The sequence below is a fragment of the Jaculus jaculus genome, chromosome 1, assembly GCF_020740685.1.
Source record: "Jaculus jaculus isolate mJacJac1 chromosome 1, mJacJac1.mat.Y.cur, whole genome shotgun sequence".
Taxonomy (NCBI): domain Eukaryota; kingdom Metazoa; phylum Chordata; class Mammalia; order Rodentia; family Dipodidae; genus Jaculus; species Jaculus jaculus.
The window spans coordinates 220,695,447-220,716,211 of record NC_059102.1 but is presented as its reverse complement, the minus strand read 5'-3'; the positions used below and the strand labels follow the sequence as shown (position 1 = coordinate 220,716,211).

Sequence of the window (20,765 nt, the reverse complement as noted above, 5' to 3'; positions counted from 1 at the left end):
TGGCTGACCAGGGAGCCCAGGAATCCTTTTGTCTCCACCATGTTCAGCCCTGAACATAGAAGAATTTGGGGGTTCCAGTATATGCGAACACACCAGTATGACATGAGAATTTTGGTTGTCTCTGATTCTTTTTTTTTTTTTTTTTAATTTTTATTAACATTTTTCATGATTATAAAATATATCCCATGGTAATTCCCTCCCTCTGTCTCTGATTCTTATGCATCCAAAGAATTGAAGTCTGCTAGGTGTGGTGGTGCACGCCTTTAATCACAGTACTTGGGAGGCACAGGTAGGAGGATTGCCGTGAGTTCGAGGCCATCCTGAGACTCCGTAGTGAATTCCAGGTCAGCCTGGGTAGAGTGAGACCCTACCTTGGAAAACAACAACAAAGAAAAGAGAATTGAAGGCCACATGTAATAGGGTTTGTGGGAGTTGAGGAAAAGCCCTTGAACCCCCAATCCCAAGTAGGCCTTTGGTTTTGGTTTGGGGTTTTTTTTTTTTTTGCTTTTGCTTTTTTTTTTTTTAAAATATTTTTTTATTTATTTGAGAGACAGAGAGAGAGAAAGAATGGGCACATCAGGGCCTCCAGCCACTGCAGACGAACTCCAGATTCATGTGCCACCCTGTGCATCTGGCTTATGTGGGTCCTGAAGATTCAACCGTGGTCCTTTGGTTTTGCAGGAAAGTACCTTAACTGCTAAGCCATCTCTCCAGCCCAGTGGCTGTTTTTACTGTCAAAACAAGCACCCCTTTTATTACATGTAATACAGGTTAAGATCACTCATCTCAAAACCCAAACAGGAAATACTTCAAAATCTGAAGCTCTACCTCCCACCCCCAGGTAGGGTCTCACTGTAACTGAGGCTGACCTGGAATTCACTTTGTAGTCTTAGGCTGGCCTCAAACTCACAGTGATCCTTCTACCTCTGCCTCCCTCTCAATTGTTGGGATTAAAGGCTTGCACCACAATGCTTGGATAAAATCTGAAACTTAAAAAAAAAATTTTTTTTTTAATTTTTGAGAGAGAGAAAGAGGCAGATAGAGATAGAATGGCTATGCCAGGGCCTCTAGCCACTGCAGATGAACTTCAGACACAGGCATTTCATTTGAATCAGGTTTACATGGGTACTGGGGAATCTGAGTTCTTAGGCTTTTCAGCCAAGTGTCTTAACCAGTAAACCATTTGAAACTTTTTAAAATTTTTTTATTTATTTTAAAATTTATATTAGCATTTTCCATGATTATAAAAAAAAATCCCATGGTAATACCCTCCCTTCCCCCCATACTTTCCCCTTTGAAATTCCATTCTCCATCATATTACCTCCCAATCACAATCATTGTACTTACATATATACAATATCAACCTATTAAGTACCCTCCTCCATTTGAAACTTTTTAAACACAGACACGATACCACAAGTGCAAAGGGCCACACCTCCCCTTATGGGTCAGGTTGCAGTCAAAACACACGTGTACTTAAAATATAGTTTGAAACTACCTTCAAGCTCTATGTATGTATAAAGTGTATATGAAATATAACTGAAAGCCAGGTTTGGTAATGTATGCCTTTAATCCCACCACTTAGGAGGCAGAGGTAGGAGGATCACTGAGTTCAAAGCCAGCCTGAGACTACATAATTAATTCCAGGTCATCCTGGGCTAAAGTGAGACCCTACTTCAAAAAAAAAAAAAAAAAAAAAACAAAGAAAGCTGAGTGTTGTGTTTAGAGTTGGGTCCCATTCATAAAATAATTCAATGTATGTAATAAAATATTACATAGTCTGGCAGCTGAAATGTGCTTCAATGGTAGTCTTGCCTAGCATGCACAAAAACCTGTATTTCATCCCCAACTGCATAGACTAAGCAAGGTAGTTCATACCCATCATCTCAGCACTCAGTAGGTGGGACAGGAGGATCAAAAGTTCAAGACCATGTTCCACTATATATAGAGTTTAAGACTAATGTGGGCTAGTTTCATGAAACCCTGTCTCAAGAAAACAAAAACAGAGCTAGTGGGATGTCTTAGCGGTTAAGGTGTTTGCCTGTAAAGCCAAAGGACCCAGGTTCAATTACCCAAGACCCACATTAGCCAGATGCACAAGGGGCGCACACATCTGGAGTTCGTTTGCAGTGGCTGGAGGACCTGGCACTCCCTTATCTCTCTCTCCCTCCCTCTTTCTCTGTCAAATAAATGAAAAGTAATTAAAATATTTTTAAAAAAGAAAAGAAAAACAAAAGGCTTAGGATGCTGAGGTAGGAGGATGGCCTGGGCTACAGAGTGAGTTCCAGGTCACCCTCTCTTAAAATAAGATCCTGCCTTTAAAAAAAAAAAAAGGAGCCTTTAATCCCAGCACTCGGGAGGCAGAGGTAGGAGGATTGCCATGAGTTCGAGGCCACCCTGAGACTCCATAGTGAATTCCAGGTCAGCCTGGGCTACAGTGAGACCCTACCTCGAAAGACCAAAAAAAAAAAAAAAAAAAGTACTCTATAATCCAAAATTCTGAACAAAATCTTAAGTTTTTTTTTTTATTTGCAAATGGGTGTGAGTGGGGGAATGGGAGCACCAGGGCCTTTAGCCCACTGTAAGTGAATTCCAGATGCATGCTCCACTTTGTTCATCTGGCTTTATGTAGGTACTGGGGAGTTGAACCCCAGTCTTTAGGCACTGTAGGCAAGTGCCTTAAACTTTGGGCCATCTCTCCAGCCTTCAGTCTGATTTTTTTGCCCTCTCCCATTATTATGCATGTAAAATGTTGTTGGGCTCAGTATTGTGCAGGTCTTGTGGAATAATGGCAGCCGATAGCTGCTTTGAGGTCATGAGTGTGACAGTTACTTCATGCTCAGAGGATGGCGTCCCCAAGTCTTACGCACCACCTGTTGGCTCTTTCTGCCCTTTCTTCCATGATGGTCCTTGACCCTTGCAGGGTGAGATAGAGTTACAGTGCTGAGCTCTCAACAGCCTCTTATTCCCAGAGCACTTTGATGAGTTTTGCGTCTCCCTAGCCATCTGCAAAATGAAGTTTCTCTGATCACCTGTGAGAGTGGTATTAATATTCTTTCCACCTTATTTTTATTTTTATATTTTTGGTTTTTCGAGGTAGGATCTCAGTCTAGCCCAGGCTGACCTGGAATTCACTATGTAGTCTCAGGGTGGCCTTGAACTCATGGTAACCCTCCTACCTCTGCCACTACGCTTGGCTTTCTTTCCATCTTACTTGATTCGGTGCTGGAGAGGAAACTCAGGACAGGGTTTGCTATTTAGCCCAAGCTAGCCTCAAACTCATGGACACATGCTACAGCCTCCCCACACTTGGGGCTAAAGGTGTGTATCACCTTGCCCTACTTCTTTGTTCATTTCTAAATTGAGATGTATTTTTTTGTACCCATGGTTTACAGGAGCTCCTTCTCATTTTCATTGTAAAAATCCTCAGCTCTGATGGGGAGTTAAAAAAAAGCTATCTTGGGGGCCACGCCCGGCCGGGGCCGCGTGCGGAGCGCTGCTCCGGAGCTGGGAGCCCCCCCCCCCCCTCCCCCCGCACCTCGGCTGCACGCTTCTGCCCGGGGCGCTCAGGACTCGCCGAGCAGGCTAAGGTCCTCCTGGTGCCCTCACAAATAACTAGGTCCCGCGGGTCGGGGCTAGTGGCGCCCAAACGTGGGGCTCAGGCACGGACCTAGTTGGACGGAGACCCCTTATTGACGATCCTCCGGAGGAGTTCTCTTGTGATCACCGCTTCTTCGCCTGAGGAGACGGCTAGATCTGTATTTGCCCATTTTTCTGCTGGACCGGGTTCGGATGGCTGGGAATAAAGGAAGAGGACGGGCTGCCTACACCTTTAATATCGAGGCCATTGGTTTCAGCAGGGGGGAAAAATTACCTGATGTGACATTGAAGCCACCACCCCTCTTTCCTGATGTAGATTATAAACCAGTGCCACTGAAGGCAGGAGAAGGCGAGGAATACGTGCTGGCTTTGAAGCAGGAGCTGAGGGAGACAGTGAAAAGAATGCCTTATTTCATTGAAACACCCGAAGAAAAGCAAGATATTGAAAGGTATAGCAAAAGATATATGAAGGTGTACAAAGACGAATGGATGCCAGATTGGAGAATACTTCCAAAAGAGTTGATGCCAAAGAAAAAATGCAAAAAAGCAAATCCAAAAGCCAGTAAGACGAAAGGCGTAGGCAAAGGCAATTCACTCACTAACACTGCGGATGTGCTGAAAAAGATCAAGGAATTGGAAAAAAGAGGTGATGGCGACAAATCCGATGAAGAAAATGAAGAGAAAGAAGGAAGCAAAGAGAACAATAAAGACAGCGGCGAGGACGAGGATGAGGATGCTGCGGACCAGGAGGAATATGATGAAGAAGAGCAAGAGGAGGAAAATGACTACATCAATTCGTACTTTGAGGACGGAGACGATTTTGGCGCCAACAGTGATGACAACATGGATGAAGCAACCTACTAGCCTGCAGTTGTTCTGAGGATGCTGACACTGTTCCGAGCGCCGGGAGGGAGTGGTTTGATTCATGATGAGGGATGAATAGATCCTTTGTGTTCCTATGTCTCGTTAATACTGTTCTTTGGGAGCAGGGTTTCACACTAGCCCAGGCTGACCTGGAACTCACTGTAGCCCAAGCTGGCCTCACATTCATGGCAATCCTCCTACCTCAGCCTCCCGAGTGCTGGAATTAAAGGCATGCAACTCCACACCAGGCTTGTTCTTGTTTTGCTTGACAAAAATACTTGTCAGAATGTTCAGAACCACTTAAAGTTTACATCCCTGTGACCTGATAGTCTCTGACGTTCCTCCTGAACTTAACTTCTGCCATCTCTCTTCTGTGTGCTAGTGAGGTTGAAAGGGGCTCTGCTTTTGTTTTTTTGTATTATTTGAATTTGAATGTGCCTAAAGAATTGTAGCATCTCCTAACCTATGTATTCATACTTGAAAAGAACTCATTCTTGTTTAACTGCTGATCTTTTGTAAAACACCTACTAGTCCCAGTGGATTTCTATAGTATCGCATGTGGAGCACTTTAAAAACAAACTTGAAAATTGTTTCTAGTATGTTCTAAACTACTATTACATTAGGACCACATACACCTGCCTACAAGCTCAGCCTTATGAGATTATAGCGGTTTGGTGATGGAAACCATGCAGAGGGAGAAATAGTGACCCAGATTAAATAAATGCCATTCGTCCATCTCAGCCAGAGCAAAAGCTCTCAGGTGGGGTGATGATTGTAAATCCTTGACTCTGTGGATAGCTTCGTACAGTATATGAATGAATGATCCCATTGCAATAAGCTTGACAACTTCAAATACTTGGGTTTCTGAAAAATTAGAATGGGACACTCTTTAACTGTGTAACTTACCCTAGTGTGGAAGAAGTTCTGGTTGTATAAACTTTGTGGCAGAATGATGTGTGTGCCAATGTGGAGAACTGTCATGACCTCTGGCATGTTTCAAGAGACTCATAAGGTGTATCGTCCATTACATAATTATGCAGAATGAACTCAGGTCACCTTGAAATTAAGATTGAGCTTTCTTAACCTTACAGGCTACCTCTCCTGCCACTGTATATCTTGGGGAGAAAATACTTAGAAAACTCAGGCTTCAAAAACTTTAAAATGCCAAAGAATTTCAAAGAAATTGATATGTATTTCAAAACTGATGTATGAAAATACCTGCCAAAAGGATGAAAGTTTACTGTTCACCCCTAAGGGGATTTATCAGCTATTATTCTTGAACCTGAGAATTGAGAGTCCTTTATATTATCATTATGGAAGTAACCTTGAAACTGAGCTTAAGATTCTGTGCCTTAGTTTCTCCCCTTGCAACAAATTCCTACAAAAGTGGTTTAAACACTAACCATATATATATTTGTGTGTGTGTATATAATCTTACCTTGTGAAAACGATCACTTGTTGAATTTGGTTCTTGCCTTCTAAACAAAGTAATTGAAAACAGCTGTGAGGAACAAATCCTGTCCTGATTGGATTTGCCCATCTTGTATCTTTGGGGAAAAGTGGAGAGCATTGATGTTTCCTGGTGAGGTTTTGTAACATGAACATCAATCAGGAAAGAGTACTTGGGATGGCAACACTTGGGGTGGGTGTCAGAGCCCACCGAGGCAGTGAACGCATGCGGCTGTGCTGAAGAGCTTATCAAAAAATTCTAAAAGCTGCAACCATTACAAACCTCACTTGCAGTTTTCAGTATAGCAGCAAATCATGTAGCTGCTTGGGAGTGATGAAGAGGTGTTTTCTTCTCTCTCCTTTGGTACCAGAGCCGGCTGTTTAGTCCATAGATGTTTTCTCATCCTCTTACTTGCTGTGTGGCTAATCAGCGGATGGGCAGGGGCTGCACTGTGTCTTCACTGCCCAGTCCTGGCGGCCTCTTTCAAGCACGTTTCCTCCCTCCCCCCGTTTGAAATATCATTTTACAATTTGAAGTATACTGTTTTTGAGGACGAGATTTTGTAAGTTGCTTCCCATCAGAAATCTTGTTTTTCTAGATTAAGGTCTGAGTCTGTGATTATTCCACTGGAAGGCAAGCATTATTTTGCAGATATTTTTTAAGCTTACTGGTAAAATGTCTTTAAAATTACGACAAATGTAACTGGTTGCTGCGATGCTTATTTTTTTGTATTTGCTTACACATTAAAATCTTACAAAAACAAAACAAAACAACAAAAAAAGCTATCTTTCTAGGAGGTCACACATGCCCCAGTGTTTGTCCCTTTACCTCAGGAATTAAGTCCCTCCTTTCTCCTCTCCTCCCCTCCTTCCCCTCCCTTCCCCTCCCCTTGTCTCCTGTCTTCCCCTCCCCTCCCCTCCCCTCTCGCAACTGTAATTGAACTCCAGACCCATGTGCCACCTTGTGCATCTGGTTTACGTGGGATCTGAAGAGTTGAACATGGGCTATGCAGGCAATTATCTTAATTGTCCCCTGTGGATTTTTGAATTTGGTCACTCTGGTTTTGTTTTTATTTAGGGACAGGTCTCTCTATGTTGCTTAGGCTGCTCTTGAACTAGTGGGCTCAAGAATGGACTTTATGACTCTTAAGCATTTAGAAAGCTTGTGCCTAAAACCCACAGCTCTTTTGCACTTGAGTCATAGCTGTTTGAAAATCTTTTGGACACCATGGAATCTTTCAAAAGAGTTTATTTTCAATCTGTAACTTTATGTTGGCGGGGGAGGGGGGTTGGCTTTTGCCATCTAAGGTTTGTAACAGGTGTGTGTAGCTGTGTGTGTGTGTAGCTACTGCCACCCCTTTTCACAGTGACAAATCATCTGACTGATTTTGTCTCCTATCTGTCAGTCTTACTGCTCTGGGAAGGTTATTCTGGAAACATGTCAGAGTTTTAAAACCAGGAGGTCAAAAGGCGTGGTGGCACATGCCTTTAATCCCAGCAGGATTAAAGGGGAGGTAGAGGTAGGAGGATCACAGGGAGTTTGAGGCCAGCCTGAGATTACATAGTGAATTCCAGGACAGCCTGAGCTAGAGTGAGATCCTACCTCAGAAAACAAAAACAGGGTTTGAGAGATGGCTTAGCAGTTACACACTTGCCTGTGAAGCCTAAGAACCCCAGTTTGAGGACCCACGTAAGCCAGATGCACAAGGGGTCGTGCGCATCTGGAGTTCATTTGCAGTGACTGAAGGCCCTGGTGCGCCCATTCTCTCTCTTCCTGCCTCTTTCTCTGTCACTCTCAAATAAATAAATAAAATTTTTTTTTTAAAAAAAAGGGCAAAGCCGGGCGTGGTGGCGCACGCCTTTAATCCCAGCACTCGGGAGGCAGAGGTAGGAGGATCGCCATGAGTTCAAGGCCACCCTGAGACTACATAGTTAATTCCAGGTCAGCCTGGGCTAGAGTGAGACCCTACCTCGAAAAACCAAAAAAAAAAAAAAAAAAAAAGAAAAAGGGCAAATAAAGCCAGGTGTGGTGGCACATACCTTTAATTGCAGCACTTGGCACGTTGAGGTAGGATCACTGTGAGCTTGAGACTATTTTGGAGCTACAGTGAGTTCCAGGTCAGCCTGGACTAAAGTGAGACCCTACCTTGGGAAAAAGAAAGAGAGAGGTGGGCAGGAGAGAGAGGGATGGAGGGAGGGAGAAAAATGTAAATAAATAAAAATAATAAGTAGAAGCAGCTAAGAGTGACTACCCCTGGTTCTTTCTGTGCTCCTTCCCCAGGGACAGTGTCAGGTAAGGCCACTAGGTCTAAGGGAAGGAGCCGGTTGGGCCATTGTGGCTATATACTGACCTTTGTCCACTTGTCTTTATTTTCTCTCCCTCTCTTCTAGAGATGGAATCCGGGGCCTAATGCATGTTGAGTAACTGCTATGCCACTGAGCCACACCCTTAATCCACACCCATCCTCCCTTTTAAGACCAGTCTTATCCCAGGCAGGCCTTGAACTCCTGGGCTGGAGTGATTCTTGCACCTAGGCCTCCTAAGTAGCAGGGACCAAAGGGGAAAGGGGAGGCCTAGAAGGAAGAGGAACTTGATCTTTCTTAGAAAGGCACTTCAGATGATGGAGCCCGCATAGTCCTGTTCCCTCCTAAGGGTGTCTTTGTCACTCCTTATGGAGTTGGAAACTGCCTGCGCTTGAACATCACATCCTGGAAAGCCCCAACATGGGGAACTTTTTATTTTTATTTGTGTTTGTTTTGAGTCATGGTCTCAGTACATAGTCCAGGCTATTCTCAGACTCCTTTTGCCTCCTGCTTCAGTCTTCTACGTGCTGGGATGCCCAGGAATGTGTATGTTTTACAGCCAGCATTTTGGTGACTGTTTGTTCTCTGCTGGCCTGGCACACTGCTGTAGGTGTCCCCTTCTTCCTCACTGAAGGACATCCTGTTGAGGCTAGCATGGGAGGAGATGGGCTTAGTGGGAAGCGTATAGCCTTGGCTAGACAGGCTGGACCCCCTGGGATGCTTCAGCTATGGTAGACTAGATGGTGCTGAGCTGAATGACAGTGTCTCGTGGTCTTGGACTAGACAGGGTGTCCTTGATGCTAGGCTGAGGATTTAGGATTTCATGCTTCATAGTGAAAGCAGATGTCTACACTGTTGGATTTGTGTACTATCGTTACAGTGGCTGGTAGAGGACAAGGATGGGTGGGGATCCAACCCAGGCAGGCACAGAACTGGTCAGCCCTGTATGCAGACTTGTGGGGATGGAACACAGACTATTGTCTTTACCCTCAGAGTTTGTGAACCAGGTGAAATTCCATCATCTGACAGTATCACCTCCCCTGCTGGTTCCTAAGGCCCCAGTGTTTGCACCCAAACTAGGTTTTTCTAGAGAATATTAATGCTATATGTTGTTGTTTTGAGGTTAGGGTCTCACTCTAGCCCAGGCTGACCTGGAACTCACTCTGCAGTTCGAAGCTGTATTTGAACTCAAAGCAATCCTCCTACCTCTGTCTCCCTAGTGCTGAGATTAGAGGTACACTCTCATGTTCAGTTCATGAGTGCTTTTTTAAAAAAATATTTATTTATTAGAGAGAGAGAGAGAGAGAGAGAGAGAGAGAGAGAGAAATGGGCAAGCCAGGGCCTCTAGGCCTCTAGCCAGTACAAATGAACTCCAGAGACATGTACCACCTTGTGTATTTGGTTTAAATGAGTTTGTTTGTTTGTTTGTTTGTTTGTTTGTTTTTGGTAGGATCTTGCTGTAGCTCAGGCTGGCCTTGAACTCACAACAATACTCCTACCTCTGCCTCCCGAGTGCTGGGATTAAAGGTGTGCATCACCATACCAGAGAGAGAGACAGAAAGGGAGGGAGGGAAAGAGAGAATGAATGAGAATGGATATACCACTGCAAATGAACTCCAGATTTATGCACCACCATGTGTATCTGGCTTTACGTGGGTATCAGGAAATTGAACTCAGGTCATTAGCCTCTGGGCAAGCGCCTTCACTGCTGAGCCATCTCTCCACCCCACTAGTTTTAATTTAAATATTTTTAATTGTTTATTTTAGAGAGACAGAGAGAGAGAGAGAATTGGCACACCAGGGCCTCAGCCACTGAAGCTGAACTCCAGATGCTTGCGCCACCTAGTGGGCATGTGTGGCATTATGCTTTTCTCACCTTTGTGCAGAGTCGAACATGGATCCTTAGACTTTACAGGCAAGCGCCTTAACCTCTAATCCATCTCTCCAGCCCTAAGTATTTTATTTATTTATTTGAGAGAGAGAGAATGAGAATGGGTGAACCAGGGCCTCTTGCCACTGCAAATGAACTCCAGATGCATGTGTGACTTTGTGCATCTGGCTTTACATGGGTACTGAGGAATCAAACCCAGGCCAAAGGCTTTGTAAGCAAGCGTTTTTAACCATGGAGCCATCTCCCTCATCTAATGCTGACTTTATTCTTCTTCTTCTTCTTCTTATTATTATTATTATTTTGGTTTTTCAAGGTAGGGTCTCACTCTAGCCCCGGCTGACCTGGAATTCACTATGGAGTCTCAGGGTGGCCTTGAACTCACAGTGATCCTCCTACGTATGCCTCCCGAGTGCTGGGATTAAAGTGTGTGCCACCATGCCCGGCTTTTATTATTTTTTTTTTAATTTATTTTTTGGTTGTTTTGAGGTAAGTTCTCGCTCTAGTCTAGGCTGACCTGGAATTCACTGTGTGGTCTCAGGATCACCTCAAACTCATGACAGTCCTCCTACCTCTGCCACCACGCCTGGCTAGTGCTATTTTTAAGTTGACTAAGTGCTTCTTTGGGGCAAAGCACCAAGGTGTGAGAAGCACATTTTACCCAAGGGATTCTGTGTTCACTCATGACCAGTATTTGTCAGCAGAGTTTGCAGGCAAGCACCTTTAACTACTGAGCTTTTTCCCTAGCCCTGATCACCAATTTTTGTAGTTATAATTTTTTCTTTTTTTACAGATTCCTGGTGGAAATCCATTGTATGAATCTTATTACAAGCAGGTAAATTTAACCAGTGTCGTGTGTGTGCATTTGTACTGGGGATGGAATCCCAGGGCCTTGTACATGCTGAACACGTTTTCTGCCACTATCTTTGTGGGTGAAGCTGGGGAGCAGATAAACTGGACACATAATATCTAATTGAAGCAAGGCCTAAGCAACTGTTTTCCTCTGCCTTTGTATCATTAATGAGCAGACACTAATTAACATTCCTGTGTTTGTGAAGAACCATGCCAACTCTTGCTTTCCCACTCCAGGTTGATCCAGCCCACACAGGGAGAGTTGGGGCCAGTGAGGCAGCACTGTTTCTGAAGAAGTCAGGACTCTCAGACATCATCCTGGGGAAGGTAGGTAAGATGAATACTGAGCACACTTCTGTGTCTCCTGAAGGTACAGATGCATCTTTGCAGACCTCTCTGTGGAAGCCAGCCATAAGGGTGCATGCCTGTGATCCTAGCACTGGGGGAGGCTGACCTAAATATTTAAAGAAAGAAAAAATGAAAGGAAGAAAGCCAAGCCTGTTCACATGCCAGGATGGAGTCATCTTTACTGCTTAGGTATCAGATGAAACCAGAGTGGTTTTGGGATCTTGATAGCTGTAGTTTGTGTTGGGGTGTAGTGTTGAAATAAACATCACCATGCTGGAAGCCAGGTGGGCCCTGCCACCAAATGGCTCCGTACCCATCACAGACCATTCACCTGGTCAGTTGAGCCCAGCCTGTATGCCCACAGCAGACAAGCAGTGGTGACGGCTCTTGTTCTTTCACATGCAGTTGTTGAATAACAGACATTCTCACAGGTGCTTTTGTATTTCCACAGATATGGGATTTGGCTGACCCAGAAGGTAAAGGGTTCTTGGACAAACAGGTATATCCACACATACAGAACAGGGGGAGGGGCTGGGAACCCTAGGCTGGATGAACGCCACAACACCTTCTATGTCTGTCTACTTGTAAAGTTATTAGAGTAGGCACAGCCCTCAAACTTGAAGTAATAAGTTCTCATTTTGAAATGTGGGTCTTGAAAACCTCTGAACAGTCTTACTTGGTAGATATTACTTTGACTATTTTATGACTTTACTGATAATTGAAATTTTTTTAAGACCATTGCCAGGCATGGTGGTGCACACCTTTAATCACAGTGCTAGGGAGACACAGGTAGGTAGATCACCATAAGTTCAAAGCCACCCTGAGACTACATAGTGAATTCCAGGTTAGCCTGGGCTAGAGTGAGACTATAACCCTTCCTTTCAAGAAAAAAAGACTTTTTCATATCAAAATAATTTTTTGAGCAGAGGGCACTGGGGATGTGAAATGTTTGCCTAGCATGTGTGAGGCCAAGAGTTCCATCCCTAAAATTCCTTAAAACTGAGATAGTGGTGCCGCTCACCTATATTTCCAGCACTGACGAAGCAAGAGAATCAGAAGTTCAAGGCTAGCTTTAACTACATAGCAAGTATAAGGCTAGCCTGGGATATGTAAGATCCTGTCTCAAAAGAAAATAGTTAAAATCATTTTAGAATTCTTGTAGAAGTTCCAAAAATAATTTGATGGGTTCCTGTGTATTTACTTTCTTTTTTTTTTTAAGGATTATTTTATTTAATTTATTTGCAAGCAGAGGGGTGGGGGGGGAGATAGACAGACAGAGAATGGTGCACCAGGGCACCAATGTGTGCACACGAACTCCAGATGCATGCGTTCCATTATGTATCTGGCTTCTGTGGGTACTGGGGAATTGAACCTGGGTCCTTTGGCTTCGCAGGCAAACACCTTAGCCACTAAGCCATCTTTTTAGCTCCTCTTTTCTTTCTTTTTTTTTTTTTTTTGTGGTGACGGGGGTAAAACTGAGGACTGCACACATGCTCATCAAGTGCTCACCACTGAGCAGTACCTCCAGGCCGTGTGAGCCTGTAAGTAGCTTTCCCCCACTGATGGAGTCCACGAATGCAGTGCTATGAATAGAACCAAGCTGTGCACAACATTCAGTCCCACGCTGAAGTCACAGGACTTAACCAGTTTTCACTCACTCTTTTTGGCAGTGTGTGTTCTGTGATGTTGTACCTTGTGCATAGAGTTTTGTAACTCACCAGGGCAGCCAGAATGTGAAACAGTGCTGGCACTGAGATTCTTTTTTTAGAGTGTCTGCCCTGTGGAATCACATTGTGGCCTTGCCTGGCTGCTCCCTATCATGGTGGTTTTGTTGCTGAGCAATGTCCTTTAGGAAGAATTGTCTTTTTCCTTGTGAGGTTGGAGATGGAACCCACACAGATGGCATTTTGCAGATTACAGTGATAGGAATTGAAGGGGTTCTGGTTGTGAGCTAGTTACTAGAGCCCTTTCCCCAGTTGGTGTTGCCAAGGTCTGTCGTTTTTGTGTTTCATACCTTGGAGCTGGGCATCTGCCACTGTATCCTCCTCTTCCTTGAGATTGTTGATACATGGTGCTACCCCTTGCCTATGGTGGAATCCCTACTTGTCCTCTTGATCCCTGTCTCAGCCCCTGTGTGATGTTCTATATTCCTTCATGACTTATGTGGACATCAGCCCGTGGAAGGTGCTAGACTATGTAAACGAGTACTTAGCCTGCTCAAGATGGCAAATGGCAGATCAGATATGTGCATTTTATATTATTTTATCTTCTGTTTTCATGGGGTAGGGGGTGGAACCCAGAGCCTCATGCATGCTAAGGATGTACTCTACCACTGACCTGTGTCCCAGCCCAGGGGTCTTTGGAAGGATTCTCTGAAATCTGCTATGTTTTCAGTTTTAAAATGTTCCATGTTCTTAGGCCAGGGGACTGATTGTACAAAAGAAATAACCAAGTGTGGTGGTGCATGCCTGTTATCCTAGCACTAAACAGCTAAGGGGTAGGAGGATGGAGAGTTCCAGGATATCCTGGGCTGCATGATAAAACTCACTAAAAAAAAAAAAAAAAAAGAAAGAAAGAAAGAAAGAAAAGAAAAGAAAAAAGAAAGAAATGAGGGGTTACTTTGTCAGCCTACAAAGCTTGTGGTATGGCAATTTTAAGTCAAGGGATGGGGAGAGTGAAGGTGCTTTCTGTTCCCAGTGAGAGGTCAGGTTCATGTTAGACAACAGGGCTATTTTGCTTAGGGGAGCCAAGGGGGTCATGAGAAATTCCTAAAGAGTAATTCTTGAACAATAGTGTCTCCCTCAAACCATTTGTTTCTGTATGTATGTATGTATGTATGTATGTATGTATTTATTTATTTATTTATTTTGTGGTGCTATCAAACCCTGTGCCTCTCACATGCTAGGTGAGTGCTGTGCCACTCAGCCACATCCCTAGTGCCCAAACCAAGTTTTAAAGTCAGACCCCTGGGCTGGGGCACAGGTCAGTGGTAGAGTACATCCTTAGCATGCATGAGGCTTTGGGTTCCACCCGCTACCCCATGAAAACAGAAGATAAAATAATATAAAATGTACATATCTGATCTACCATTTGCCATCTTGAGCAGGCTAAGTACTCGTTTACATAGTCTAGCACTTCCCTAATGTTAGAAGCTCATTGTCTTTGGAAAATACATTTACTTGTACTTTTGCAGTATGTTTCAGCATGCTTGTTGAAATTGTGCCCTCAGGTCCAGCCCAGTGCAGCCTTGCTCTCCAAGTGGCTTCTACAGTCTTCACTGTTGGAAGTAGAAGCTCTTCTGTACCCTACTGTTGCTGCCTATGTTGTTGATACTTCCTCTCTTTTGGGTTCACAGGGTTTCTATGTTGCTCTGAGACTGGTGGCCTGTGCACAGAGCGGCCATGAAGTCACCCTGAGCAATCTGAGCCTCAGCATGCCACCACCTAAATTTGTGAGTGTGCCAGCTTTCCTATCTCGCAGTGATCTCTGTGTACATGCATGCGTGTGTAACAGTTTTGTGTTTTCTGTCATCGTCTCTTGAATTATAGTTAATGTAAAATTCACATAAAATTTGCCATTTTGAAAGGCATAGTCTCATGGCATTAGCAAATTCATGGTATTGTATAACCATTTCTGTCTAGTTCAAAAAGGAAACACTGACCCATGACATAATCATCAATTCTCCCCCTCCCAGTCTCTGGCAGCCACCCTGCTTTCTGTTGCTGGATTTGCCTATCTAAGATGTTTCTATAAATAGTCACATAGTATGGCCTTTTATGTCTGGTGTCTTTCACTTGGCATAATTTTGAGCTTCATCTGCATTATAGCATAGTTCAAGGTTTTATTTATTTATTTATTTATTTTTTAAGTTTTTTTGGTTTTTTGAGGTGGGGTCTCGCTCTGGTCCAGGCTGACCTAGAATTAACTCTGTAGTCTCAGGGTGGCTTTGAACTCATGGCGATCTTCCTACCTCTGCCTCCCGAGTGCTGGGATTAAAGGTGTGCGCCACCACGCCCGGCTAAGGTTTTATTATTTTCATGGTAGAGTAATACTGTATTGTGTGGCTGAACCACACTGTATTGATAAGCCCATAGACATTTTGGGCATTTATACCTTTTGACTGTTGTAAATGGTGCAAGCACTCATGCATTCATATGTACTCCTATTTTTACTTCTTTTGGCTCTATATACTAAGGAGTGAAACTCCTGGGTTATAAGGTCATTCCATGTTTTCAGGCCTTCCACTTTCTGGAAAGCACTTTGAAATGTGATTCTTTTCAGTCAATGCTTCCTCTTGTCATTTAACTCCTCAGTCACAAGGCACCACCATGTTTCTCTCTTCCTTAGCATGACACCAGCAGCCCACTGATGGCCACACCACCTTCTGCAGAAACCCATTGGGCTGTGAGGGTAAGTGAGAAGGACAACCCCACATTGTGCTTCATGGGTGCACTGGTCATTTATGATGTGGTGCAAAACACTGTTTGTCATCTGTTTTATCTGTAAACAGCCATGGAATTTAGGGAGACACTAGTCTTATTTTTTTTTTTTGCTGCTGTTGTCATCATTTTTAAAAAATGTTTTATTTATTTATGAGGGAGGGAAGGAGGGAGAAAGAGGCAGATAGAATGGGTGTGCCAGGGCCTCTAGCCACTTCAGACTCCAGACATGTGCACCACCTTTTGCATTTGGCTTTATGTGGGTACTAGGGAATTGAACCCAGATCCTTAGGCTTTGTAGGCAAGCATCTTAACCACTGAGAAATCTATCCAGGCCATGTTGTGTGGTGTTTTTTTTTTAAATTATTACTTTTTTTTTTTTTTTGCTAGACGCCTTTAATCCCAGCACTCAGGAGGCTGAGGTAGGATAGCTATGCTGTTATAAACACTAGATGCATGTACCACTTTTTGCATCTGGCTTTACTTGGGTACTCAGGTTGGTAGGTTTTGCAAGCAAGTGCCTTTAAATATTGAACCATCTCTTCAGCCTAGATTTGTTCTTTTGAGATAGAATCTTGCTGTATAGCCCAGGCTGGCCTAGAACTTGAGTAGTCTTGTTTTGGCCTCCCAAGTGCTAGGATGACAGGTATATACCACTAGCTTGGGAAATAGCTTTTCATTGTCCTTTTCACTGTAGTTGGAAGTTGGAAGTTAAGCAGTAGTTAAACTCTTGGCACATTCTGTGGTTTCGCTGCTATTGGCACATCAGAATGATAGTGGTAATTAGGAGGCCTGGGTGAGTGCGCAGTTCCAAGTGCACACAGAACTGACTTCAGCCAGGTCTCTACTGTCGCTCTGTTCTACCTGAGGATCACACTGCATTTTTTTCCCACTTAAAGCAGAGTCTCATTTTGGCCTAGGCTGATCTGGAACTTCAGCTGTAGTCCCAGGCTAGCCTTGAACTTGAGGCTATCCTCATACCTCAGCCTTCTGAGTGCTGGGACTAAAGGTATTTGCCACCATGCCTGACTCACACTGCTTTCTGAAAAGGTTTTACTCAGTACTTACAGAAAATTCCTTTAAAAATATTAAAAAAAATTTTTTTATTTATTTGAGTGAGAGACAGAATGAGAATGGGTATGCTAGGGTCTCTAACCACTGCAAATAAACTCCAGATGCATGTGCCACTTTGTACATCTGGCTTACATGGGTCCTGGAGAATTTGAACATGGGTCCTTTGGCTTTGCAGGCAAGTGCCTTAACTACTACGCCATCTCTACAGCCCTAGACTATTATTTTGAAAGACTGGAAGGATGTAGTATTTCCAGAAAGGAAAAACTACCATCCAGTTGTGGTGGCACATGTCATCCCAGTGTTGGGGAGCCTGAGGAAGAAAGATCAGGAGTTCTAGGCTAGCCAGGGCTACATAGTATGACCCATCCTCAAAAAAGAAAAAGAAGGTCTAGGAAGATGATTCAGTTTGTAAAGTGCTTACCTTGCAATATTAGAACCTGAGTGAGATCCTTAGAACCTGCATAAAAATGCTAGGTGTGGTTGGCATATGCCTGAAATCTCAGCCCTAGGGAGATGGAGACAAGGAGTCCCTGGGGCTTACTGGCTATGATAGTCTAGCTGAATTAGTTAACTCCAGGTTCAGTCTTAAAGAATAAGACAAAGAACAATAGAGGAAGACTTCTAGCATTGCATGGACACACATATATTCCTCCACACCTATGAACCTGCATCTATTCATATACCACATGCATACACACAAAAAATAAAGATAAAAGCCAGGTGTGGTGGCACACGCCTTTAATCCCAGCACTCAGGAAGCAGAGGTAGGAAGATTGCCATGAGTTCGAGGCCACCCTGAGACTACATAGTGAGTTTCAGCTCAGCCTGGGCTAGAATGAGATCCTACCTTGGGGGGTGGATATATATATAATATTCCAGCCTCTGCAAACGAACTCCAGATGCGTGCGCCCCCTTGTGCATCTGGCTAACGTGGGACCTGGGGAACCGAGCCTCGAACCGGGGTCCTTAGGCTTCACAGGCACGCGCTTAACCGCTAAGCTATCTCTCCAGCCCTTTTTTTTTGGTTAAAGGTATTTGCTCTGCAAGCCTGCCCATTGGAGTTCAGATCCTAATAACCCATGTGCCAGGTTCAAAGTGGCACACATGCCTGTAATCCCAAGGTGCCTACAGCAATGGGTGGTATGCAGTCAGGAGAATCTTAAAGCTTAAGGCCAGCTAGCCTGGTCTTCCCAGCAGCAAGCAAGAGAAACCCTGTCTCAAACCAAGTGAAAGAAGACTAACTCACCAAGGTTGTCCTCTGACTTCCACAAGCATATCATTGACATGCATGTGCCCATACATACCCATACATAGACAAAATAATTTTTTTGTTGTTTATTTTTATTTCTTTAAGAGCAACAGAGAGAGAGAATGGGCATGCCAAGGCCTCTAGCCACTGCAAACGAACTCCAGACGCGTGCACCCCCTTGTGCATCTGGCTAACGTGGGTCCTGGGGAATTGAGCCTCAAACCGGGGTCCTTAGGCTAACCTGGCAAGCGTTTAACCGCTAAGCCATCTCTCCAGCCCAGACAAAATAATTTTAAAAGGGTGAGAATGGTTGTGCATACCTGTAATCCTGGTGCTGGGGAGGTGGACAAGATCTCTGGTGCTCACTGGAAAGTCTAGACTAATTAGCTCCAGATCATTAACAGACCCTCTCTTAAAACAGGTGGATGGTGGGCTGGAGAGATGGCTTAGTGGTTAAGCACTTGCCTGTGAAGTCTAAGGACCCCAGTTCGAGGCTCGGTTCCCCAGGTCCCATGGTAGCCAGATGCACAAGGGGGCGCACGCGTCTGGAGTTTGTTTGCAGAGGCTGGAAGCCCTGGCGTGCCCATTCTCTCTCTCTCCCTCTATGTGTCTTTCTCTCTGTGTCTGTCGCTCTCAAATAAATAAATAAATAAATAAATAAATAAATAAATAAATAAATAAAACAAAAAAACAGGTGGATGGTGTTTCTGAGGTTGTTGTCTGGCTTCCACACGCATGTGCACATGCATGCATAATGAAAAGGAAAATGCCTTAGTGTGATATTTTCTTTTTTAAAATATTTTTATTTGCAAGCAGGGAAAGAGAGGAGAGAGACACAGAGAGACAGTGAGTGTACCAGGGCCTCCAGCCACTGCAAATGAACTCCAGATGCATGTTTCGCTTTATACTACACTTGATCTTGAAACTGCTAAGCCATTTCTCCAGCCCTTGGCGTGTTATCTTCTAATAAGCACAGAATCGTCCCAGAGGCAATATACATAGGATACAGATACCATCAGATAACATGAGGACTCCCCCCTTTCATTTGTTTCCACTTGTCTTATTTTCTCACCTTTAGTTTTTCTTATATTATTGGCAGTGGAACCCAGGGCTTTCAGCATGCCAGACAAGTGCAGTGCACTGAGCTATAGCCTGGGCCTTATATCTTTTATTTTTATTTTTTAAAATATTTCATAGCTGGGCATGGTGGCGTAGGCCTTTAATTCCAGCACTCGGGAAGCAGATTAGGAGGATTGCTGTGAGTTTGAGGCCACCCTGAGACTCCATAGTGAATTCTCGCCCAGTCTGGGCTAGAGTGAGACCCTACCTTGAAAAAACAAAACAAAAAAAATAATAATATAAAATATATTTCATTTATTTATTTGTGAGAGAGAAAGAGAATAAATGAATGAATGAGACTATGGGCTTTCCAGAACCTCTAGCCACTGCACAGTCAATCTCCAGATACATGCACCACTTTCTGCATCTGGCCTTTACATGGGTGCTGGGGAATTGAACCTGGATCATTAGGCTTTGCAGGCAAGTGCCCTAACCACTGAACAATCTCTCCAGCCTACTCTTTTTTTGGGGGGGGGGTGGGGGGGTTTCAAGGTAGGATTTTGCTGTAGCCCAGTTTGACCTGGAACTCACTCTTTAAACTCAGGGTGGCCTCAAATGCACAGCAGTCCTCCTGCCTCTGCCTACCAAGTGCTGGGATTAAAGGCATATGCCACAACACCCAGCCAGCTTTTCTTTTTTCTTTTTTTTTTTTTTTAATGCTAAGAGTCTCATGTAGTCAAAGCTGGCCTCTATGTAATTGAAGAAGTCCTTGAATTCCTGATCCTCCACTTCCTGAGTACTGGAATTATAGATGTATACCACTGCATCCTGTTTATGCATTGTTGGGAATTGAACCTAAGACTTTGTGCATGTTAGGCAAGCTCTCTTACCAAGTCATCCTCAGCCCACTTTTCAAAAGCACTGTTTTTGCTTGCTTGCTTAAGGTGTTGGGGATGGAACTTCAGGCTTCATGACGCATGCTGGGCTAGCACTCCACCACTGAGATGCATCACTTACATTGTTTTTGATTTATGAGAAGCAGTGCTTCCTGTGTTTGAAATTGATTTTTAAAATTTCCATTTATTTATTTATGAGGGAGAGAATAGGCATGCCAGGGCCTCTAGCCACTGCAGACGAATTCCAGACGCATGTGCTACCATGTGCATCTGGCTTACCATGGGTTCTGAGGATTCAAACCTGGGTCCTTAGGCTTCACAGGCAAATGCCTTGATTGCTGTCTCTCCAGCCCATGAAATTGATTTTTTAGTTTTTTGTTTTTCGAGGTAGGGTCTCACTGTAGCCCAGGCCGACCTGGGATTCACTATGTAATCTCAGGGTGGCCTCAAATTCACGGCGATCCACCTACCTCTGCCTCCCAAGTGCTGGGATTAAAGGCGTGTGCCTGGCGAAATTGATTTTTTTTTTTTGAGACTTACAGTGTAGCCCAAGCTAGCTTCAAATTCTTGATTCTCTTGCCTCAGCCTCCCAAATGCTGGAATGGTAAGACTGAGCGACCATACCTGACTTAAAGCTGATGCTGATTGTATTTGCTCCTAATTTAAATATGTGTAGTGTGTCTGAAAGGGTTTTTAGAGATAGTAGAGTCATCTTTATATCCTTGGCATCTGCCAAGGACAAA

At 44.0% G+C, this 20,765-nt stretch overlaps 2 protein-coding genes across 8 annotated transcripts in view; both read left to right on the top strand.

Annotated features, from left to right (window-relative positions):
- The window catches only part of Eps15l1 (epidermal growth factor receptor pathway substrate 15 like 1), a 141,665-nt gene that overhangs the window by 38,441 nt on the left and 82,459 nt on the right, over positions 1-20,765 (top strand). For 6 of the 7 annotated variants that reach the window (XM_045148229.1, XM_045148235.1, XM_004665969.2 and 3 more), the window contains 5 exons: positions 10,899-10,940; positions 11,195-11,284; positions 11,757-11,804; positions 14,661-14,756; positions 15,653-15,715. In XM_045148229.1, coding sequence (XP_045004164.1) covers positions 10,899-10,940; positions 11,195-11,284; positions 11,757-11,804; positions 14,661-14,756; positions 15,653-15,715 — 339 coding nt within the window. Of the gene's footprint in view, positions 1-10,898; positions 10,941-11,194; positions 11,285-11,756; positions 11,805-14,660; positions 14,757-15,652; positions 15,716-20,765 lie in introns of those variants that run through there. The other variant, XM_045148234.1, reaches the window with a different exon arrangement.
- LOC101604200 (DNA-directed RNA polymerase III subunit RPC7) lies at positions 3,771-4,922 on the top strand. The gene has a single exon (XM_012950526.2). It carries the CDS (start codon positions 3,793-3,795, stop codon positions 4,462-4,464), a length of 672 nt encoding a protein of 223 aa, XP_012805980.1. The 5' UTR covers positions 3,771-3,792; the 3' UTR covers positions 4,465-4,922.

What these genes read in the sequence shown, in the direction of transcription:
- LOC101604200 (XM_012950526.2), top strand. Translation starts at nt 3,793, where the DNA reads ATGGCTGGGAATAAAGGAAGAGGACGGGCTGCCTACACCTTTAATATC.